The sequence below is a fragment of the Beta vulgaris genome, chromosome 8 (genome assembly GCF_026745355.1).
Source record: "Beta vulgaris subsp. vulgaris cultivar EL10 chromosome 8, EL10.2, whole genome shotgun sequence".
In the NCBI taxonomy this organism is placed as follows: domain Eukaryota; kingdom Viridiplantae; phylum Streptophyta; class Magnoliopsida; order Caryophyllales; family Amaranthaceae; genus Beta; species Beta vulgaris.
In genome coordinates this window covers 8742109-8767246 of record NC_079209.1, presented here as the reverse complement: position 1 = coordinate 8767246, position 25138 = coordinate 8742109, and the positions used below count along the sequence as shown (strand labels likewise).

Here is a 25138-nt window from a genome sequence, read left to right as displayed (position 1 = left end):
TAAAATTCACTATATTGTATATGAGTTGAATATATCTCTGTAAATCTCACTATTTGAAGTTAATATCAATAATTACCAACCCAGTGCCATAAGTTAGTGTTCAACGAGTCCATTTAAATTTTTATAGCTCTTTATCAAAAGAGTTTGACATACCATTATATTTAAATATATTATCACATACTCACTTCAAAGTTAATTACAAAATATATTTTGTGTAAGAAAATCATATTGGATAAATGTATTTTTTATAAAGTTTTACTTATGAAGGACTTTTTTAAGGTCCATTTATACTATTTAAAATTTCATATTAAAGTAACATATAAAATCAAATATTGACTATACTAACGTATTAAAGTAACCTACTGCAATTGAAATTATGAATTCAATTAGAATTAGAATATAGGATTGTTATAAGAGATTCAATTAGAATTAGGGTTGTTCTACAAAACCTATTCATGTTAGATTTAGAACATTCAAAGTTATATATACTACTATACTAGATTGTCAGCAGTAGTATAAAAAGCAGAGTACAAAACCCAACTCATGAGGTCACGAAATTTGGCATCCTCATTGGACGCTATTTGTCGCGCTCATTAAGTGTCATGTCATATTTTCTTTGAATATAAATAGAGTTCTAAATTGGCGTCCTCATTGAACGTCGTTTGTCGCGCTCATTAATGGGTCACGTCATATTTTCTTTGAATATAAATAGAGTTCCAATTGATTAAATTACACATATAGAGTTGGGTTCATAATGAAAAACTTAAATATAGTAAATTGATTATAACTTTAAATATATAGTTCGTAAAATTACAATTTTTGTACCATTAGAAAGTGTTTAAAAAGTACTTTCAAATAAGATCCATTTATACTGTATTTAAGATTTTATATTAAAGTAACATATAAGAGGAAATATTAGTTATACCCACGTATGAAATTAACCTATTCCAATGAATACTTTATGGACTCCTCTTAGCTCATTTTGATTCTCTTTCTCCCCTTTCTTCCCTCTTTCTTATCCCTTTCCCCTTCTATTTCATTCACTTGATCGTAGTGATATTTTCCTAGAATTTTAGTCATTTTTGACCGAATTTCTAGTACATTTGCTTTCACCTTGTTTTGCCATGTTCTTGATATAGGTGAAACTACTAAGATGGATATGATTTGTAAAGTTGGAAAAGGTAGCAATGAAAACAAAGCATACATTGAGAAATGGTACGCTTGCACCATTCCCCATGTCCGCTCGCACAAAGGAGCGCATTGCACAATAGAATCTTGAACAGAGAACTTCAAATGAGCATAACTTTCAAACCACAAATCGGATGAAGGTAATTTCAGTTGGAGGTGAAATCTTGTTTCGATATCTTTTCAACAACTGGTCATAAGCTTGATTTGGATATAAAACGAAGAAGTTATGCTCGTCTTAAGTTGAACTGTCTAAGTTTGAGGCAGAAGGGTGAGGTGCGCCCGCACCTTTTCTTGGTGCGCCCGCACCTTTTCTTGGTGCGCCCGCACCTTTCTTGGTGCGCCCGCACCCTTCATTTCCGGAAAGAAAAAAATCGAGCCTTCATAAAAAATGATAGTTTTGTTTTTAGTTTGAACTTATGCTTTATTATTCTAGTTTTAAGAGAATATTTTTAGGCTTCATACTAGAGAGATAAACACTTGAGTTTTATTGAGATTTGAGATTTAGTAATCATAGTTTGTGATTCCGATAACATTGAAGGTACTTTTCATTGAATTTAATTTGAAGTTTCAGTTTTTATTTCATTCTCTTCGTGTTTGTTCTTGTTCTTAGTTATTCTTAGATCTTCATTCTCACAGTCTCATAATTGTGATTTCTATTAGCTTAATTATCTCTTATTCATGTTTAGCCTTAGATTAGCCATAGATTTTATGTTTAATTGCTAAGAATCCATGATTATTGAGTAGTTTCATATCTAGGGTTAGGGTGAAAGTATGAATTAGGGTTTTAAATGTTTTGTTGATGTGATTGTGATATTTTAAAGAAGTTTATGCATTGATCTTGGTGTTTTGAGACCTTAGGATCACTGGTGGAAAAGTGAAGAAGGGATGCGCTGAAAAAGGTCTGTAGGACTACGCTTTTTGACATCAGCCCTTTCAATAGCAGCCCTTCACTTTTTAAGTAGGGCTGCGCTAGACACGTGCAACCCTTCACAAGGAATGGCTGCACTTTTTAGGTAAAAGTGCAGCCCTTCAAGCTTAGAAGGGTTGCGCTTTTTAGGTAAAAGTGCAGCCCTTCTAAGCTAGAAGGGTTGCGCTTTTACCTAAAAAGCGCATCCCTTCCTACCAAAAAATAAATAAATTTTTTTTTCGACATTTTTTTATTATTAATCTCACATTTCTGAATTTTAACATTTGCATTAAACTTTAAAGTAAACCATCCAAATCCAGAAGATAAGAAATTACAGAAGAGAAGAAATTATAGATCTACAATGCAACTAAACCCAAAACAAACAAAAAAAAACGAAACGAAAAGGAACAAAAACTAATATACAGAAGAGAAGAAATTATAGATCTGAAAATACAAGAACATTAATCAAAACAAAGATTAAGAAATTATAGATCTGAAAAGTGAAAAACTGCCTCCAAACATTAACCTAATAATGTTTAAATACATAAAACAAAACCCTAATACATAATTAAGGAAATAAAAAAATTCGGAAATACTTAAAATGCCGATTTGGAGCCTTAAGCGAACTCGAATGGCTTAAAAAGCCTATACATCACAACATAGCGGTGAGTTTGACTTGTTGGCCCGTGCCGCTTCCAAAAAGGTATCACAATAGGCAATCGGACTCTGTCGGCATGATTAGCGCAAATCACTTCAAGCTTTTTGTCCCATTTCATGGAGTTTTTGAGAGAGAAGAGAGGATGAGAGGAGGGACAGGAGAGAGAAGGAGGAAAAGGGAGGAGGGACATGAGAGAGGAGAGAGAGGGATATAATATATTTGAAGCCCGCTTAATATTTGAAGCCCGCGAATTTTTTATTTCAAATTTTTTTAAGAAAGGTTGCGCTTTTCTTCAAAAGCGCAGCCCTACATAACAGAAGGGTTGCGCCTTTGAAGAAAAGCGCAGCCCTTCACTTAGTAGGGTTGTGCTTGTAGAAAAGCGCATCCCTTCTGAGTGTGAGAAGGGTTGCGCTTTTCCTAAAAGCGCAACCCTACTAAGTGAAGGGCTGCGCTTTTTTTAAAAAGCGCAGCCCTTCTGTTATGTAGGGCTGCGCTTTTAGGAAAAGCGCAACCCTTCCTGCGCAGCCCTTCCTTTTTTTTCCCCTAGTGGATAGATATTGATCACATTTATACTTTGGTATTTTGAATTCAAATATGCTTGAATCGAATTTTGAACTCTTTTATCATCCCCAAGAATCAACTTTATTTCTAGGCCAATATATTAGGTAGAAACTAGCAATTTATGCACGCGATGCGTGCCTCAATTTTTTTTTAAAAACAAAGTGCCTCAATTTTTTTAAAAAAAACAAATTTTACCTTTTTTGGGCATTAGCAAGGGTAAAATTTGATCCATGATCCCAAAATTGTAACCGGAAAGTATAAACTAATTTCACTTCTTTTTTTTCCTTGTCTAACTTCTAAATTCTGTTTTCACACATTGATATTTAAAATTTTCATCATTTTAAATTTTGTCCTTTTCTAAATTTTAACACTTTGAGCTTCCATTATATTTGAAATGAAATTTTAAAATTTTCATACACAATTTGATATTGTATTTTTTTAGAAAAACAAAAATCGTTACTTTTCGCAAATTAATGTAGTTTTCTTTTTCTGAAAATGGATTTTTGCAAAAGTTGTTCGCAAAAAGTTTGATATTGTTTTGTTTTTCAAAATTTATATCTAAACATGGATTTTTTGCAAAAGTTTTGGGCAAAATTTTTAATATTGCCATTTTTTCAGAAAAAACTAAATTTATTTCATATGAAAATGAATTAAATTTAAGTCTGATTGTATAAAAGCCGTTTTGAACTCATTGTTATCATCTCCATTTTTTTAACTACATAACAGTCGACTAAGTTGCTATTGTTTATTTCAATAATGTGAAATAATTTTGAAGGTTAAAAGAATTATGTACTTTTTGGAAGTTCGTAAATTGTCGATGGATGAATGTGTGATATCGCCGTCAAAATCTTATGTTTTTTCTCAGATTTGTGTTTATAGGTAATTCTTGTGAGTATGTAATTATGAATGGTTCTTGAGAATAGTGATTTGTAAGCATGTTTTCTTAAATTTGTGTTTATAGGTTACTTTTGTGCGTATGTAATTGTAAATGGTTCTTGAGAATAGTGATTTGTAAGCAAATTTTTGTATGTATTGACGTTCTAGGTTATTAGTTTTAATATATATGTTAATTTTAAGTTTTAATAAAGTTTCCTGATTATTTGAGTGATTTGCGTGATTTTTATAATGTGATTTTCTCAATTGTATGGGTGATTTGTAAAGTTTCTTCTTTTTTAAGTGATTTGTGAGTGAGTGTTGTAAATTAATTTTCGTTAGTTTTCTTTGAGTGTCGATTTTGATTTTGACATTCCTTTTGTAATTTAAAAATGGAAAGGAGGCAATATAGGCATTTCAAAAGAGGACACCATTGCTCCCCCCTTCCCTTATATAATAGAGACTAGTTTTGAAGCCCGTGCGTTGCACGAGTTGTTTTTTATATTTTTTTTTTTGTAATTGTTTGTTAACATTATTGATTTTGTATTACCTTTACTTTATGTTAATAAAATCATCATTAATTATTCATCAAATTGCCTCATAAAGTTGCGCTTACTTTATTAAGGATTTACTTATCCCCTACACTTGTTGATAAAAAGAGTACCTCTATGCTAAACTACACATTTTTTTTCATTTTCTCAAAAACCATGCCCAAACCGATTATTGTAGTAGAAAAAGAATTGATAAAATATTTGTCATTATACCCTTATTTTTAGATTATCTTTAATTATCTATTAATAAAGTTTATAAAAAGTTGATATAAAGTTAGTATTGCAATGGTTGTTTCCATCTCTAATAAGTGAAGGCATGTTGACCGGTATTGTCAACTAACATATCAGTATATCACTATAATAAAAGTTTAAAAATAAAATAAAGTAGATATTGAGTGGCCACAAATGCAAAGAAGCTGTTAATGAAATGTTGGCTACTTTAGTAGATTTGCAGCAGTTCATTAGATGTTATCGTATGGTTTAGGTAAATCTCAAGAATCAGGTTTTTTTTATTTTATTTTGTGATTTTATATGTAAATCATCATAGCCGTAGAGTGAATATACAGTATAGTAGTACTTATAATAGATCCCTAAAAGATAAATTTTTTTGGTTTTTGTCATAGTCGTAGAGTAAATAAAATCTTGTCTCTCAAACTCTAAATTTTATTATCTCTCAAACTCTAAATTTTATTATCTCTAAATTAATAAGATGACGTGGCAATCCTAGGTGGCACGCTCTATGCTCCCGAAAGTTCCTCTTTTATATATATATATATATATATATATAATATATATATATATTATATATATATATATATATAAATATATATATATATATATATATATATATATATATAATATATATATATATATATATTGATTTGTTTTAGTAATGTCAAAAGAGATGGGAATTTTGTTGCCCATAATCTAGCTAGAGTAGTGATGTTTGGAGTCGAACAATATTGGGAACGTTATTGTCCTCGTGATGTTGCCCCTTATAAACTCATGGACTCGTTGTCCCTCACTTAATGCACTTATCTTTCCCCTAAAAAAAAGTTATAATGTAATATGTTATCGGATTTCTCTATATGTTTATTGATAATATCAACTTTATTAGTTCCTTATAAAATACAAAGTGAAAGATATTAATGATTAGAGTGTTTCAATGTCAAGCATTATTGTAGACACATAATCGTGTCTTCCCATTTAAGGATCCGATGATGAAACATACCGTGCTCTTAATTGGTCCGACCCAAGGGCAAAGCAGTCTGAAAAGTCATTTAGAATTATTTCCAAAAGTGTTGAAGTCCTCTATTAAAGCCCAATTAATTATTCATGATATTTAATTGTATTTTGAGTCTAATCCTTTGAAAAGGCTAATTAATTATTTAATAATAATTAATTATTTTAATTAAATAAAATAATATCTTCAAGATATTTTTATGGTTAAAATCAGATTTTATTCGTAAAATCGGATTTCCGGAATTAAAAGATGAAATAAAATCTTTTAAAACACGTTTAACAAAAAAAACGGTAATATGCGGCGGCCGTACTTAGCGCGCAACGTGTGTCCAACACATTGGCTAGAACGCGTCATGCGCACCAATGAGCGCCTAACATGTGGACTTGTGTGTAACACCCTTCTAATCAACATTATTTAGTTAATTAATCAGTTATTAGCAGCGTAACCTAGCTAGATAGTCGGCGCGTTACTACCGTACTTTCCATTAGGAAAATACAAGGCAGCATAATTTCATAAACTTAAACATCTTATAACACTAAAACATGATATTATCCATCATTAGTCTAGTTAATAAAAACTTAGTTAGTGTAAAATATCTACTATTAACTTAGATTATAAGTGTTAGAGTCTACGTAATTTCATATCTCTATATTATTCCTCACTGCTACGCCATTCCATTAGCCCCATCAATATCTGAAATAGAAAAGCAAAACGTCATGAGCCGAGGCTCGACAACATACTACTCTAACAACGTAAATTCATTTCAACTCATTTTATTTGCAAACAGGGATGAGAGAATAAGTAAAACCATTCCAAAAACAAATCATAAATTAGTAATTTAATTTATTTATCATGTTTATCATCATAAACCGTTCTTATTGGTAACTTGGCGAGTATGAAAGAAGCCACAGATAATAGTAGTTCTCCAACAAAAGGTGGCATAATAGAGTAAGGGAGCCACGAGAGATTACTATCCCCTAACAGAAGGTGGCATATCAGAATGAGGGTGCCAAGGGAGACTATGTCCCCCAACAAAAGGTGATAGAACCGCCAGGATGGAACGTGCATGACCAACAGAATAGAATACTGCCAAGAATCATCTTCCACTTTTATTTATCATGTTTCATTACTTTAAGCATCTTTCAGAACTCATCATTGAATATGATAGACATATCACTTCATCCATATCATTATCTTATTTTTATAGCATCATCATTTCATAACATCATTACATTTCATATCCCGTAATCTAGGTTCAAAGAAACATATTAGCATAACTATTATCATAGAAACATACTTTGAAGAGGAATGCACGTGTTAGCAATAGACGTTACTTGAAACCTACTTAGCAACTTTGATAAACGGGAGAGGCTTCTAATATCTTTTATCCTCTTTAAACTCGTCAAAAAAAATAGTTATATTAATAAACATTGAATTACTTAACCTTTATCCTTTATTATTATTTAGAGTTTATTATAATCATAAGGTTTCCTGCTTATATAGTCATAACTAGCAATTTACGCATACGATGCGTGCCTCAATTTTTTTTTTAAAAAAAACAAATTTTACCTTTTTTGGACATTAGCAAGGGTAAAATTTGATCCATGATCCCAAAATTGTAACCGAAAAGTATAAACTAATTTCAGTTTTTTTTTCCTTGTCTAACTTCTAAATTCTGTTTTCACACAATTGATATTTAAAATTTTCATCATTTTAAATTTTGTCCTTTTCTAAATTTTAACACTTTGAGCTTCAATTATATTTGAAATGAAATTTTAAATTTTTCATACACAATTTGATATTGTATTTTTTTTAGAAAAACAAAAATCGTTACTTTTCGCAAATTAATGTAGTTTTTTTTTTTTCTGAAAATGGATTTTTGCAAAAGTTGTTCGCAAAAAGTTTGATATTGTTTTGTTTTTCAAAATTTATATCTGAACATGGATTTTTTGCAAAATTTTTGGGCAAAATTTTTTAATATTGGCATTTTTTAAGAAAAAACTAAATTTATTTTATATGAAAATGAATTAAATTTAAGTCTGATTGTATAAAATCCCTTTTGAACTCATTACTATTATCTCCATTTTTTTTAATTACATAATAGTGGACTAAGTTGCTATTGTTTATTTCACTAATGTGAAATAATTTTGAAGGTTAAAAGAATTATGTACCTTTTTGGAAGTTTGCAAATTGCCGATGGATGAATGTGTGATACCGCCGTCAAAATCTTATGTTTTTCTCAGATTTGTGTTTATAGGTAGCTCTTGTGAGTATGTAATTATGAATGGTTCTTGAGAATAGCGATTTGTAAGCATGTTTTTCTCAGATTTTTGTTTATAGGTAACTTTTGTGAGTATGTAATTGTGAATGGTTCTTGAGAATAGTGATTTGTAAGCAAATTTTTGTAAATGTTTTTGTATGTATTGACGTTCGTTCTAGGTTAGTAGTTTTAGTTTATATGATAATTTTAAGTTTTAATAAAGTTTCCTGATTATTTGAGTGATTTGCGTGATTTTTATAACGTGATTTTCTTAATTGTATGAGTGATTTGTAAAGTTTCTTCTTTTTTAAGTGATTTGTGAGTGAGTGTTGTAAATTAATTTTCGTTAGTTTTCTTTAAGTGCCGATTTCGATTTTGACATTCCTTTTGTAATTTAGAAAGGAAAGGGGGGCAGAATACGCATTTCCAAAGAGGACACCATCGCTCCCCCTTCCCTTATATAATAGAGATTAAACATGTATATGTATAGATATATTATATATATGTATATATTTATTTCAAATAAATGCAAATACAATCTCTTCAGTTTACTTCATTTGGGCCGTAAATTTGTCCATAAATAAATAGAAATTTCTTTAATTGATTTATGTTTATTGATTTCGATAATTTTACTAACAAACTTAAGGAAATAAATAGATTACCCTGATATTCCCATTATATAAGCGAATCTCTTAATTACAAAAAAATAGAAAGCAAATCTCTCAATAATCTCTATTGTAAAAAAACAAATCATGATTTGCCTTCAATGCAATCAATTTAGGAAGGAATCGTGATTTTACATATCATATATTTTCAATTTTAAGAAAACCAATATATTATATTTTTGATACTAATTGCCTAATAATGTCAAAATTTCGAATTCTATGACATTTCATTTGAAACCTAAAAAAAAATATTGGTTTATTACAAGAGATCGAAAATAATGTTTTAAAAACCGTAATATTTCCTAAAAAAAGTTGGTTTATTGCAAGAGATTGAAACGAATGTTTTAAAACCGTAATATTTCGTAAAAAAATAATTTGTTGGGTTTTAAGAGATCGAAAAGAATGTTTTAAATCCGTAATCTTTCCTAAATATATGATTAGGGGTGTTTGACTATATTTATTGCTATAAACTTTTGTTCTTGGTGTAAGATTTGAATCCTAAATATACACTCAAAACCGGTGTGGTTTTCTCACTCCCGACATTGACCCTTCTATATTCTTTTAACCTCCTGTTTTCATTAACTGCAGCACCACTCTTATGTATCTCAAAAATCACACCAGAAAATGAGAATAAGTTTCATCTTTCAAGAATTTTTTTTCACAAAATTAAACTTTTAAAAGGTTTTTTTTCACAAATTTTCCTTATTATTAATAGAGGATACAAGCAATAATACTTAAACCTAGGAAAAGAATATTCTACATATATCTATCAATCTTGATTTCCATCATAGTGCGCCTAATAATTAGGGATATCTTCATTTAGAAAGCAAGTTATACTTTTTAATTTTTCACAAACATCGAGATGCAAAGAACGGTGGAAGTATCACGAAAGTCCTCCGTCTGTTTTTTTTATCGAACTAAATTGAATTTGTTCGAATTGAACTAAAATGAATGAAAACTGTGAAAGTAAACTAATTGAACTGAATTGAAATGAATGTATCTGAACTTAACTGAATTGAATTTTTATTATCAGTTGGTCTTGTAAGAGACCGTCTAATTTAGCTTAAAATTAGACAAGGCCTAAGCCTAATATAAACATGAGAACATGCCACTTTTTTTTTTTAATAAAGTGACTAGTTTAATATATTTAAGGATCAGGTTAATCTATTTTATGACCAATTTAATCTATTCAATAATGACATTTTTAATCCACTCAGTGACTAGGTTAATCTATTTAGTGACTAGTTTAATCCGTTCGGTAAAACTACCGAGTAATTTTTTAAAAAAATTGTATGTTGTAGTTCGATAATCAAGAAAAAAAAGGATTGAGAAGGAATGACTAGGATAGTGTTGGATTAGAGTGAAATATAATGGACTTGTTAGAAAAATTCAGTCTTAGATTCGTCTAACTTTACATTAAAATTAAACCGCTTATTCTAATAATTTTTATTTATTAATGATAATGTACATGTTTCTTTTGTTTTTAGAATATGGAAGTTAGCTTAACTAAAAAAAAATCTAGTATTTTTTTGAGGGAAATTTTTTTTGCAAGTTACATTAAAGTTTTTTTAATAATTTTTTTGACTTGTTGCCCTCATTAATTATGGGTAATTAAGAGAATTTAAGTAGACACTAAAGAGCCCAAGAGTACTTCATCTGTTTCACTTCACAATAAGTGAAATATAGAAAAAGTGAGGAGTTACTAAGGAATTTAGAGAGAAAGTTGGGATCACAATAAAGTAAAATGGAGATGTATTGATGTTGTTGTCCCTCCTACTTTTTGGTAGTATATTTGTAATAAGGGTGAATTTTTTTTCCTATTTGGAATTTTTTTTTTTATCCATATGAGCCACGAAGGCGGTACAAAGTACAAAGAAGGAGAGGGGGGATTCGAACCTGTGACCTATCGTTCACAGTACCTCAATCTTAACCACTAGGCCAAGACATCCTTGGTACTGTTTGGAAATTGATTTCACTTATTGTGATTATTCCCTAACAAATAAGGAAAGTGTTTCACTTATTGTGAAACGGATGAAGTATAATATTAGTCTTATATATCTGCGCTGCTCGTGAAAGCATATAAAATTCTTTATACTTCCTCCGTTTCATTTTACTCGCTACACTTCTCAATTCACGGATTCCTAGACAATTTTTGGAGAAGAGAGAGGTAGATAGTAAAAATAAAAGGGACTCATGTGAGAGGAGAGAGATAGAGAGAGTTTATTGCTCAAAAAAGAGTGTAGCAAGCAATGCGAAACTTTCCATAGTGGAAAGTGTAGCGAGTATTTTAAAACGGAGGAAGTATATAACAAAGATAGTGATGGGGTGATCTTAATTTTTTGTTTAATTAAAATAGGTAATTAACATATATAAGAGAGATTTGAATAAGTTTTGTAATATTTATTTGTAATATTTAAGTAATTAAGGGGATACCAAAAAAAATAAGGAGTTCACAGGTAGAATAAAAAAGATATGAATTTTATTCTGTTGGATATTTGTGCAAATCCAGACGTTTATCAACTGTATACCATCTCTGATGGCGGTTTGTATTATTGCCGAAATCTCCGTGTTTGTCACGCGACAAAAGCGGTGAGATTCCTTCTTAGCTACGAAATTATGTGATATTGTACTTTGCCTTTCAATCCTTATCGCTAGATGTTTAAAAGTATTGCTGATGTGTCACTATATGGGATTATAATCACATTACAAGGGTATATTAGTCTTTTACATATTGGTGAAAACCCTAACACATACCCCCATTGCTTTTTTGGGTATAAATAGCTGCTTATGGGTTGTGATGAAGGAGGTGAAAAAAGCAGCCCATCTATGGTTTAGTTAGTGGAAGATGGGTAGATAGATCTATCAACAACCAATGAAGAATCATTGAATTTTGGTGGCCATTGAAGTCACTTGTAAGTTTTTTTCACTACTATTTCTTGACATTTTGGATTTTTCTTTTTAAACTCCTTGTGATTTTAAAATTTTCTACCTATTTGTTAAAAAATATTGATGCTTAGTTTTGAAAACTATAAATCAAAATTTATAATTTTGTTGAAAAATATAGTTTTTTTTTTTTTCCAAAACTATTAATCAAAATTTGTTGAAAGGTACTTTTGTTTAGTTTTGAAAACTATTAATCAAAATCTATAATTTGTTTAAATTAAGGGTGTGAGAAAGCTTGGTGAAGATCTTAAGATAATAAGATCTTTTTAATGATGGTAAACTTCAATTTCTACTTTTATATACTTATGTTTCTAGTTTTTGTTAATAATAATCTTCTTTTCTTTTTGTGTTTAAGTGTTTCTATCTAATTTTTTTCATATAGAACGATCGGGATCCTACTTTGGATCGTAGGGGTTGATAAAATCGAATCGTATCGTAGGATCGTAAGATCCGACAATTTGGTGAAATAGAGATAATTGTACTAAAATATGGTGAGAACCTCATATTAAAAATTTACACATATTAATAATGATTTTTTTAATTAGCAAATGATGATAGCTTTTCAATACTATAAGATTGAAGTAACATGCGACCAAAATCTAATAGGAGAATTTACGATTTTTATATGGTAGGATCGGATCGTAGAGTTGTAGGATCGAATATTTTAAGGCTAATTTATGAAATTATTTATTATCATGTGAGATTTTGTCAGATTCATATTTATTTTTAAAATTAAGATTTTAGAATTTTTATTAATGAAGAATTAGATATGTTTAGAATGATTAAATGAAAGATAAAAAAGTTTGATAAATTTTTACTCTAGTATGATCATATATGATGCTAACAACAATAAGTAAGGTTAATTCAATGAAACCTTAAGTTTTAGAAACTAATTTCTACTTTAGTATTTATCCATGAATGAAATTTTCAACTCTAGTATTTTGAGGTAAGGTGAATATATTAGTTGTATACTTAAGTCTTGGTGGATTCCATATTTAAGATTTACCCCCATCAAACCAAGGAACATATTCAATGATTTATTTATCAAAATCATGTTGTTATAATGGTTACTTCTTATAACTTATAAAAGTTTGACCCTTTGGTGCATTCTCTTTATCTTAAAAAAAACATAAGTTTTAAGTATGAATAGTTTTAGATAAGTTCAGTTAAGTTTAGACAAATTTAGTTAAGTTTCGTAAATTCACTTAAGACCAAATAAGTGTAGATAAGTTTTAACATCCTATAAAATAAACTTCAATAAATTTTAATGAATTCAGATAAGTTCAGTTTAATTTAAATAAATTCAATTTGATTCAAATAAGTTCGTTTAATTCTATCTAGTTCGGATAGGTCAAGTTTAGATAAGTTCATGAGAACTCAAGTGAAGAGAACAAACCATTTTCAATGAGAATTTTGATTTGGAGTTTTAGCATCATACTCCTTCTGTCCCTATATAGAGTTCTCATTTCTTTTGGGCACAAGTATTAAAAATTAATCACAAGTGGAATCTTAATTGTATTAAATTAGAATTAAATTTGGAGTTCATACACTATTCACGTATTGTTTATTGAGGAGAGAAAAACTAAATAATATTTTAATCGGTGGACTTATACTAAATAAGAAAATGAAAAAGCTATTGGGGACAGACATAAATGGTTTAGGGGCAGATAGAGTAATACTTAGTATATATAAAAATATGCGAGAGAAATTGAATAGGTGGAAAGAGAAACTAAAAAGTTAAAAATAGAAACCAAAAGTAAGTTAAAATATCAAAAAGTGGATAACATATGTGGAAAAATAGGGAAGCATATGAGACATGTTACTAAACATAACCTAAACAACAATATATAGATTAAAAAGAAACATATCAAAAAGGAAAATGTTTAGATTAATAAATAGAGGGGTAGTACTACTTCTGTTTCCTAAAGATTTTCCTTGTTATTGTTTCTACAGATACCAATGAGAATTAATTTGTGTGGGGTGTGGAGTGGGTAAAATAGGGGAGAAAAGGGGATTAGATAAATAAACAAATAAAAAGTGGTTAAAGTAGAAGAAAGAAAGGGAGTAAAATTGAATTAATAATGTAATGGTGGATCATATGATAGAGACATGAGAGGATAAAAAGGGGGAAAAAAATTCCAAATAAGAAATAAAGTAAAGGAGAGAAGATTTTTTGGAAACGCACTTAAACAGAAAGAGAGAAGATCTTAGAAAACGGAGGCCGGTAGTATTACAGAAAAAAAAAGCCTTGTATGTAATTTGTTTTTTTTTCCTAAAGTGTTATATGAAAGTAATTAGCTATCACACATTCTCCCTTACATACCTATTTGTATTTTCAAAGTCTTATTCTATTAAATACTTCATCCGTTTCAAAACAATTGCACCGTTTGCTTTTTCACGTTTGGCAAGATGTTTTTTTTTTCTTAACGTTAATATCTCTAATTGCGTATAATTAAAAATTATAAAAAGTTGATATTTAGAATCCTCGTGTTAAGACAAATCTAACAAGATCTCATTTGACTATGTTTTTTTTTTTATATAATAGTGAGGAAAGCTTGTCAAAGTTGGTTAATGGATAGTGACTGAATGTCAAATTGTGCAACTATTTAAAACGGAGGAAGTATGACGGTATATTTCTACTACTACTTCTATAAGAAACTTTATTATCATGTGAAATTTCTTTAGATTCGACTTTAAAAACATATCATCAATTTTTGGATATTTTTCAGTCTCTAATATACAATTAGATATATATTTATGGTAAATGATGTATTTTTAAGATCATACATACTCATATGGATAAACTACTGCGATATTAATGAAACAGAATATAATGTGGTGTAAATAGTAGGTCTTGTTGGACAACCCACTAATTAATCATAAAGAAAAGTAACTTGTACAAGGGAATCTTTTTATTAGTTTGAGGTAGCTAATTCTCGTTATATACTCTTTTTCATCATCAGCTAGTTGTGTAGTTATTGGCACAGACATTAAGTAGGTAAGTGTCGGTTTTTTTTGGGTAGATTAAGTTAAAGTAAGACTTTCTTAATGGAGTAACAGAGAGTAAGGAAAAGTGTTAGCGGAGGATCTCACATCACAGGAGTATAAAGAGAAAGGGTGAGATAGGGTAAGCTAATGGAGAGACATATGTTGTATAGGTGGATGGTATATAAAAAAAATTATTTGAGGATGGAGAGAGTATATTACACCGATTGTATATAAGTTTTTTTAAGTCCAAATTTCAAGCTAAAAAATTACGAACCTAACATAACCTGTATATATGAAATTCTCTTGTAAATGGTAAGAACATTAAATTTGAGAGAATCGATAATTATACATTTGTAACATAACTTACTATTGGATTACTAATCAACAGGCATATAAGTTTCGATACCACATTTTCTGAAAATGTATGTGTGCTTTGCTTCATTCGTCTCACTGTTTACATACTTTTCGTATACTTTACATTCACTGCACCCTCTCATCTATGCTATACAAAAATTGGGCTGCCTCCTATAATCTCAAATCCTCTAAATGTTTTACTGTTTTGTTGACTGCATGAAGGATCATCTTCTTGATCTGGTCGTTAATGTTACAAGAAAATAGTTAATTAGGCTGCTCTGAAAAAAATGATACAAATACGAACCTGAATGTTATAATAAGGTGATATTTTGTTACCTCGAGTTTGTCTTCTCGAACCCTGTGGAATTTTGGGAGTTTCCGGAACTCCTCTGTCAGTCGGAGACACTCTCCAATGTTCTCTGGTGAGACAAAATCCACGGCTACCTTTGTGCATGACTGGCGAAAACATGTGCATATTATTAGTCACAAGTCATTCATATGTATGCTTTTTAAGATTTTAAGCAAAAAAATATGCAATAATAATCACAGCTTGGTTTCTTTACCTTGAGATTTCGAACCTGATGTGGACAGCCAGCAGGTATGAATACTGCCTCTCCGAGTTTTTGCTCAAATGTCCAGGGTTCAACCCCTAAAATAGTTATGGAATGAAACAGTTAGTACATCTGTATATGACATTGCTGTAAGCTGAAAAATATTCAGACAAAGAATCTGAATGTGGCACTATACTGATACTAACCATATTCCTCCTTCAGCTTTTGCTTGTGTTCTGAGGTCAAGTAGAACGATTGGTCGTGGATGGGATGGATGACCTGATCATTGAAAACATACAAGTTATTTCTTTCCAAAACCTCCTTATTGATGTTGGTAAATATAACGCAGATTTGGTGTTGAATTCAGTGAGATTTAAAGTTTTATGATTGCTATGCTCAGAAAGGAACACGAAGCTCAAGTTTTAAAAGAATTACAAAGTTTTGGCTTAACCATTACCTGTTCTACAGGAGAACAATACATATGTCGAAATTCCTTAGAATGTTTCCGCAAATAATCTTCCAACTTGGTTACATCTTCTCTTCTAAATATGTCCCAAAGAGCAGCACCCTTTTCTGTTGAAACACTTGGCGTTAGATCGAGGTCCTCTTTGTAATTTACCACTTGTAAGCTCTGCAGTTCTGCTCGATCTTGAGCTTTGTGTTTCTTTTTGAGCATGTCAATCGCCATCAATTGATCCTCACTTAACGAAACATCAGCAGTATGCATTAAGATGTTTACCTGCATCAATGAAATGGATTTAGGAAATGTCAAGAATCAAGTCGAACATCCATATGAGATGTACCAGCCAACCTTGAGTTCATCCAAACCAACAACATAAAGGTGATCAAGGGACCTCCTAATGTTAAGGTTAAGATTTATTTTGCTTTCATTTTATGTCAACTTCTGCAGGATTATAAGTTGGATCTTGAATCTGGAATTTACCCTAAAGATTAAGTATATTGTGCATATTGTGCTTTGTTTCATATTAGAAAATTGAAAAAAATATGACATACCGCATCTGACATGTCACAATGAAGCTTAGTCACAGAATCTCCTCGTCCGAGCTCTTGAGTAGTCCCGTAAGCAATGTAAGTCTTTGGTCCCAAATCTGGTTTGAGGACGTTGGAAGGCAAAAGAGTAGCAAGGTTGAGGATACCACCAGTAGGATCTGTATACTCTTGAAAGGGCAAAGCAGTGATAAACTCATCACAGTGTCTCGGCAAAAGATTTTCAAACTTGTCAGATGGAGGCCAGTCTTTTAGCTTCAACATCATAGGCCAGAAATTGGTGCATGCTCTACCTTGTTTATATCCCTTGAAAAAATCCCTAGTACTGATTTCTACCTGTATGCATTTCAATTTCAGTTAGCAATTATGCAAGAGTCTAATTCATAACATTATAGAAGGCTAATCCTCTCAGAAAGACACTAATGGCACATTTCCACATGCATATTGCAATATTTCAATTGCACATTCCTTAAAATCAAGTTAGAGCTAATCCGTTTCTTTTTAATAAGAGATTCACAGTGATAATCCGATCAATTTCTAATGCCAGAGGATGAAGTAGCATCTTTACCTCACAGTTAGTTAGACAATCCACCGCTTTGATATTCGAGTCCATATTTTCACAGAGTGCTCGTGACATTACCATTGGCTCCCAGCTCAAACCGAGCGTTTGAGCTAAAGTCTCTCTTACAACCACAGGTTCACCATTGGCCCAATGTTTTCTGAAGTGAATTATCCCATCAGGTGCAAGCATCTCCCTGGCAGACGGACGATACAAGCAATTTCCACTAGATTTTTCTCGGAAGTCTTCAAGGTTAACATTCTTTAAGGGGCTTGCAAGAGTTTGTTGAATACCCTCACTTTTGGCTATTAACTTTGCCCTTGTTTCCAAGTTTTGTATCCAACTCTTAGGAAGAAGTCTCCTTAACTCCAAAACCCGATCACCACACCCTCCTCGATCTTTTGAAGGACAAGGAATACTGCCATCATCATTAACGATCCATACACTCAATGTGGGGATGGTATCAGTTGATTCAGTTGAGCTTCTTGGTAGGGGCTTGCCACCATGACAGTAATCATGTCCCCTGTAATTATATCTGTGTGGCGTTATATCAGGGCCTCCAGAAAGCCTCCCTTGACGAATCTCTCGAGAACAACTCAAACAAAGTTCAAAACTGCACCCAGGGCAACTTCTATGGAGATCAAAAATTGAAGTGGCACACTGATTGCTGTTAGGGAACAAAGATAAAAAAAAAAAAAAAATTAGTTTAGTGTATGAAAATAGAATTTTCCTTGTATTTCCATAAGAAAAAAATGTACCAGTAAATTCGCTCGTCATCAAAGCAGGTTGACTCTAGTATATTATCTTCACTTATTGTAATGCCTGCACATAATAGAAAATCATATTGTAAGCAACTGTGGAGATGAAGAAAACAATTACTGGTAAAATGGGTTACTTCATACCTAATATCTTGGATTCCAACTCAATTTCTTCAGACTGCTCTTGAAGAATTTCACTTATGAATGGCAACAAAGATTTGACTAGATAGGCGAGGTGTTCAGCCTTTTCTTGGTGTAGAATGTCTCTTCTTGATGTCTTAAAAAAACCAAAAATAAACTATCAGAAAATCTGAATTTTCATATGAAAGGTTAACGTTACATGGAGAATCCACAGCAAGGGGTACATACTTTGATTGTATTCCTTAAATGTAGACAATCGTTGCAATTACAAATTTTCCGACAAAAGGGGCAGGCTAGTGAAATATCCATCTCAGATTCTTCAGGGTACCTACTCGAGCAAGAAAGGGCGCGAATCAGAAAGAATGATGCACAGAGTTGGAAATGAAGCTTACAGAAGTAAAATATTTGCACATTGCACGGCAGTGTCTTACCATTGTCTAATGCATCGCATACAGTATTCCTTCTCTTTGCACTTGAAACATCGAATAACAGCTGGTCTATCACTTTTCTTGCACTGATGACACTTTAAATGACGTTTTTCATGTTTTTCCTGTCGCTGAAAAGCAAACAGTCAAGTGAACTTCGGTTTGTAAGAAATGCCTACAAGTGCAATTTTATATGATAAAATAGATCAAAATTAATAGAATAACAGTGTCGTTAGAATAGAGATTGCAAACAACTTATGAAAGACAACTCACCATTGTATTTTTGGTTGATCTTGGAGCACTAATTCCATCACAATCTGTGCTTGAAGTTGAATTAGTTGAAGTTCGGGAGCAAAATGTCAGAGACGAAGCAGGAGATGGTGAATTATAAGGATCAGAACCTCCTGAACAAGAAGTACTGCTCAAATCAACACTGTTACTTCCCCGAACCTTAGGCCCCGAATGCTTGATTCTTGTGGTTGTTTTGTTTTTCTTAACCACTGGTTTGCTTGGTTTTTCTTTCGCACTTTGGTGTTTATTTGCAGAATTTCTCTTTATTGCACTAGTTCTGCTTCTCCTTGTCGATCTTTTAGACTTCAGGATCTTGTAATCCTCATCATCTGTTTCTTCCTCTACTTCGGAATTCTCTTCATCCAATTCAAAATCATCGAACAAATAATCTTCAATCTCTTTACTAAGACGTTGTCGCTTCATTAAAGAAACATCCTGATGATCAATTTCTTTACTTTGTTCAGCTTCAGATTGCAAGAGTCCTTGGAGCTTCCTTTTCATGTTCATCTGAGAAATATCACGTGACTTTATCATCCTTTGCGTATCTTTCCTTAACGGCCTTTCATTCACAACCATAATAGACATTTTCTCTGAAAAAGAGGTGCACATAAATATAATGTGGTCAGCTGAAAGAAAACATAATCTCTAGTTATACAAAAACCATTAGAGTATGCACAATTGATAGATCATATGCAACTCACAGCAATAAACAAGAAAAACCATACATCTATTTACACAATTTCGCTATAATTTTGGGATCATAATGCAACAACTATTCTAAATTAGGTTTACTCAGTGTCACCTAAACCTAATTTAGGGTGCATTTTGGTACATGAAATATGTAAACAAACACCGGCGAAGCCTTTATATTTCAGGTTCAAGAATGCAATTTGTTACCTAATTTATTCAATGAGTTCATATAGTTGCAATGAACCGAATCAAAACATACCAAAATCGGATCATAATTTCTTCCAGATCAGCAAACTAGGTTAACAGACTTTTTCCAAAGTAGAGATCAAATGTGTCATAATTAAAAAAAAAAAAAAAATCAACCTTTAGCACTAACTACATTAAAAAGAATCATCAGAACACGATTAATCAGCATTAAGGTTGAAAAATCAATGCTCAAACCATCATCAGAAATTGATTACAAAGTATATATATTGTATATTAACTGTCTTACATTGCATTGCACAAGATAATATCAATCGATAATGGAGTATTAGCCATGTCAGTCACAGTAATTTCTAGCTAATTACAGTAATTACAGCAGAATAAAGAAGATCAATCTAACAAACTGAATGCAGATTACACTCAATTAGCTCACTATCAAATTCATAAATCAAACCTCATTAATATCAGATAAAATTAGCGTCGAATTAATCAAACAAAACCAATAGAACAGATGAAAATTTAACAGGGAGATTATTATAGACTCATCTTTATAACACAAAAGAAAGAACACCCACAAAAATATTCTTTCTGGGTAATGAATTTACAATAAAACTAAGCCTCACCCAGAAAAAAATAAGGAAATTAATCAACCCAGAAATTCCATTCATCCAATAAATCAATAAAATTCAACGCACCAAAAAAACATAGAGAAAAAAGAAAGAATAAAACTTACCTGATTTTTGATGTCAGAAAGAATGGAAGTTGTATATTATGTATAGTAGTCGTATATTATTTATACATATATATACGATCTCGAATCTCGAATTCTAGTTTATCTGAATTGAAGGGATGAAATTTATGGAAATTAAATTTTGATTGATAATCGTATCACTATCCGAATCCGATGAGATTCTAGTTTGTTGAGAAAAGTTAAGTAGTTTGGTGTAGATAAAATAGTAAAAATACTAGCTACATGCATTCATCACAAATATCATAAATTTGATCTAATCTCGGTTAAAGAAGAGTCCAATATGCAAAAAAAACGTGTTCATAATAAAGGGAGACTTGATTCTAAAGTCTTTTTAAGTCTTTTTTTTTGTTGTTGTTTTTTTGTTGTTGGGTTGCTTTTGAAGTTATTTTTTAAGGTCCACGGTTTTGCAAACCACTTTGAGTAGATCAAGGTATCTAGAGTTTGTTTTTGCATTTATTTCACTGTAAGGCAAATTATAGTTAGTTTAACTTGAAAATAAATTTGTAGTAATCAATCTCTATCTTTTTAACTAAACTTATCTTATTATCTAAACTTATCTTATTATACGTGTTTGTAAAATGTACTTTTTTTTTTTTTTAACCTTAAAATTAGTTGTTAGGTCCGGGATATGCCCCGGATAACAAAAAGTTTCATTTATCAATATAATATTTTATAACAATAACACTATACTATGTAATTTCTAATTTTTTTTATTGACATGGATTACATGAACTAAAACTTCCTAGAGAGAGCACTACGTGGCACAGTTTCTTGTTTATGCACGCCTTTTAATATATTTGTATAGATATCTTCTATTTTATATTAGTAGAAATTATTATAATTTAAAATTAATGAATTATATGTTGAGACGAATTAAATACGACTTCGCATGACTGTTTCTTATCCATCGGAAAGAATTTAGAATTTCTCTGTAATTATGAATAGAATTGAGGGAGTAACATCTACACTCTAAAGTGTGTGCTGTGAAGGTGTTGCGCCTGGTAGCATGTGCGAGCCAATACCATGAGCTCATAGATATGTTTATATCATTATGTGTGTAAATATGTGGATGTCATTCATGTCAAATTGTCAATATGTGATGCCTCATATAGGAATTGGGATATGTCATGTGTGTGGTTATCAATACGTCATGCACCATATGGAAAATGTCAGAATTTTTTCCTTGGATAATGCAAAAGTGGGTTTTAATTTCCAAATATGTCCAAAAAAATTAAAATTCCCTGTGTACCGTCCACGTAGGACGGCACGCGAGATTTATTTTTTTTTTAGTAAAACCGCTACTTGAAGTAGCGGTTTACAAGTGCCGAGAATTTTTTTTTTTTCAACTTAGGTAAAACCACTACTCGGAGTAGCGGTTTACTATGCAAACTGATATCTGCTTACCATATTTTGCGTAGGTAAACCGCTACTCAGAGTAGCTGTTTATTTTAAAATTAAACCGCTACTTTGAGTAGCGGTTTCCGTGGGTTAAAACAAAAAAAACAATTTTCTCGCGTGCCGTCCTACGTGGACGGTACGCAGGGAATTTTATGTTTTTTGGGCATATTTTGGAAATTTAAACCTACTTTTGCATTATTCAAGGAAAAAATTCGAAAATGTCATGTGTGGTCCATGTAGATAAGTTTTTTTTTTTGGGGGGGGGGAGAAGGAACATTCATTAAACATAATTAAGGTTAAGATACAATAATAGTATGAGAGGTAGGATTTTCATGAAGGTTAAGTTTGGAGCAACTAAGCAACTATTTTTGTCGGAAATATAAATATTCATGTAATTCATAGTGAAGGTTTGACAAAATACAAATATTCATATAACTCATCTCTCTTTCCTTTTGCTTTTTTTTTTTGCTATTAAATCAGCTAGCATGTTTGTGGCCTGATGAGTGAGAATTTGGTCTCACTCATATGCATATTTTGGCAAGATTTACATGATAATTTTGGATCCAAATGCACTTTTCCCCTTAATTTCATCATTTTTCATCCTCTAACAATGCATGCTAGGTAGATGAAATTTTATGGTTCTTTCCCCTCTCCTTTGACCACTAACTATTGTTGATGTGTTTTTTATGAGGAAAAAGGCAGAAAGGAAAACGGAGCGGGCGCTCCTGAACGTCCCTGTACATGAAAAAGCAAACCAGAAAGTTGGAGCTAGGAGGGAGCCACCAAGGAGCTGGAGCTCCTAGCATGAGGAGCAAAGGAGCGGGAGCTCTCAAGGAAACAGGAGCGGGCGCTCCTTTATGCGTTGAGGATGGCAAAGGAGGGCATAAACTTTGGAGCTACCAAGGAGCTACCATTGAGCAAGCGCTCCTTGGAGCACATAATACAAGGAGCGGGCGCTCCTTTATATTGAGGAGCGGGCGCTCCCCACCTGCTGGGCAGCCACTTTTGTTGGCAGAAACTTTGGAGCGACCTAGGAGCTACCAAAGAGCTCCCGCTCCAGCGCCTCATTTTGTTAGGAGCGGGAGCTCCTGTTTTACAAAGAGCGGGCGCTCCTTGTTATTTTCGCGATATTTTTATGTTAAACGCTGATTTTAGCCTCGTTTTTGTGGGGATATAAATACCTTTTTCACTTAATGACAAATTAACTTTAATTCCAGTAAATCATTTTTAGGGAGTTCTTAGCTTAATCTAGTGAGGGAAAGTAAGGTTCTAGAGAGAGAAAGTAGATTTCCATGGTTTTGTAGCTTGGATTATGACAAAAATTATGGTTTTTGTGCAAGATCTTCATTTCTTCTTCATGGTTTAAGTAATATCTCCTCTTCTCTCTACTTCTTATACTCTTATCTTTTTGTTTATTTAAGTTTTGTCTAAAATTAGTTTAACCCATGTTTAGATTTTAGTTTTTATCTTAATCTTGATTTAGTTGGTGTGTTGATTGTTTAGTTGTTCATGTTTGATTCACTTTCTCCTTCTATTAGTATTATTATGATGACTATAATGATTAGTGAGTAGTTAATTAGTTGGGGTTGGGGTGAAAACCCAACCATGATTGATTTTGGTATTTGAATAAGAAGATAGGGGTTCTTTGGGTTTCTTAATCGATCAATAGCATAACTATTATCTACTTGCATTCTAGAATTATGATGTTTGTTGATTTATGCTTTAGTCAAGTTGAGAGAGGAGACTAGAGTTGATGTTTATGTTATCTTCTTACTTAATTGCTCATGAGAGTGAGAATTGAGTGAGGGTTTGTTATTTGATCCTTCCCCCTACACTTCGCATTTCTTACTTCCTAAATCATGATTGGATGGTGTTTATCCCCTTCTCCCAATGTTTTTATCAATCAATTTCTTGTCTAATCATTTAGCTTTTTCTTAAGACCTTAGTTGATTACTTAATCTAGTTCTTAGTTTAACAAACCAAACCTTTTGCTAAATCTTCGTCTTAGCTTGCAACAATTAGCAACATTGGTGTTCTTCTTGCTATTCCCTGTGGATTTCGACCCTTACTTATCACTTTACTTAGTCTAGTGATTTACTTAGGTTTGTTTGATTTTAGGAAGCTAGTGACGACCTAGTTTTTCCTTTGTCAAAATGGCGCCGTTGCCGGGGACTAAAATCAAACAAAACCTAACTAAATCACTAAACTAGGTAAAGTGATAAGTAAGGGTCGAAATCCACAGGGACTAAGGAACACCAAAATGTATTGATAAAACAATAAGCTAGGCCGGAATCAAGTCGGAAATTGTCAATAACCAACTAAGAACTACGAAAAAGCTAAATATCAAAGATAACTAAAGTTAGGAGATAGGATTAAACACCAACTAATCATGAAATAGGCATAAGAATATCAAACATAGAGATAATACATGAACACTACTTGAATTAGCTATTGATCCAACACATAACTCCCATCCTACTCTCATAGGCGGAGAAATCCTCAAAGACATCAAATAAGGACTCTCATCCATTACTAACATATCCCGAAGTTCAAAGTAACCCAAGTCAATAATAGAAATCAATAGGTCACACTCTCATGCCAACCTAAATCAATCAACTCCATCTAATACGACATTCAAGTGATCAAAGAGAATGCAACATAGATTAGAAAAGCTAAACACGCAATAATTTAATCACGCAAATCTCTAAATCCAATCTCAAATGCCCAATTCAATCATGGTTGAGTTTTCACCCAAACCCTAACCAATGAACTACTCCATAAATACAAAAATGAAGACTTTAGAGAAATTAAACTTTAATAACATGATAATAATCAATAATCTAACATTAAACTAAATAAAATAAATCATAAATAATTAAACTAATCATGGACAACTAATCTAAGATAAACAATTAAAATAAAACAATAAAAGAGGAGATAGAGTAAGAAATGCTCATTGATGAATGGTTGAAAGTTTAAATACAAGTGTCACCCTTGAATCTACAATCTTCAACCTCTCTTTGAGTTTTCTCCCTTTTCTCTCTCTAGGTTTTGAGATTTCTCTCACTTAAAATCCTAATATAAGACTAATGGAGGCTAATCCCCCTTGAAAATTCGGTCCCCCTTCATGAATGGGGATGATTCCTATTTATAGGTCCAATTATTACATCA

General features: G+C 31.7%; 1 protein-coding gene and 1 long non-coding RNA gene across 4 annotated transcripts; one reads left to right on the top strand and one right to left on the bottom strand.

Annotated features, from left to right (window-relative positions):
* The first annotated feature begins 11679 nt into the window (after positions 1-11679).
* On the top strand, positions 11680-17192 carry LOC104900950 (uncharacterized). Its single transcript, XR_791127.4, has 3 exons — positions 11680-11818; positions 14395-14477; positions 15965-17192. It is a non-coding gene; the product is annotated as an uncharacterized LOC104900950 (long non-coding RNA).
* On the bottom strand, positions 14806-23516 carry LOC104900951 (lysine-specific demethylase JMJ26). 3 transcript variants are annotated; one of them, XM_010688488.4, is made up of 12 exons: positions 20552-23516; positions 18907-19514; positions 18640-18764; positions 18437-18536; positions 18212-18344; positions 18068-18131; positions 17319-17976; positions 16757-17086; positions 16200-16481; positions 15949-16021; positions 15755-15840; positions 14806-15647 (listed from the first exon to the last, which is right to left on the bottom strand). In XM_010688488.4, exons 2-12 carry the CDS (start codon positions 19507-19509, stop codon positions 15456-15458), a joined length of 2646 nt encoding a protein of 881 aa, XP_010686790.1. In that variant the 5' UTR covers positions 19510-19514; positions 20552-23516; the 3' UTR covers positions 14806-15455. The 3 variants fall into 3 exon arrangements, with proteins under 3 accessions (XP_010686790.1, XP_019106714.1, XP_019106713.1); XM_019251169.3 differs by lacking the exon at positions 20552-23516 and having other exon boundaries at positions 14806-15428; positions 15528-15647; positions 18907-20523; XM_019251168.3 differs by lacking the exon at positions 20552-23516 and having other exon boundaries at positions 18907-20524.
* Between the last annotated feature and the right edge of the window lie 1622 nt (positions 23517-25138).

Excerpts from the sequence above, each read along its gene's own strand:
- LOC104900951 (XM_019251168.3), bottom strand. The coding sequence starts at position 19,533 with ATGTGCACCTCTTTTTCAGAGAAAATGTCTATTATGGTTGTGAATGAA. Across the intron at positions 16,022-16,199 it reads ATTGTTCTCCTGTAGAACAG|GTCATCCATCCCATCCACGA; the intron begins GTAATGGTTAAG and ends TTCAATGATCAG. Across the intron at positions 15,841-15,948 it reads AAAGCTGAAGGAGGAATATG|GGGTTGAACCCTGGACATTT; the intron begins GTTAGTATCAGT and ends TAACTATTTTAG.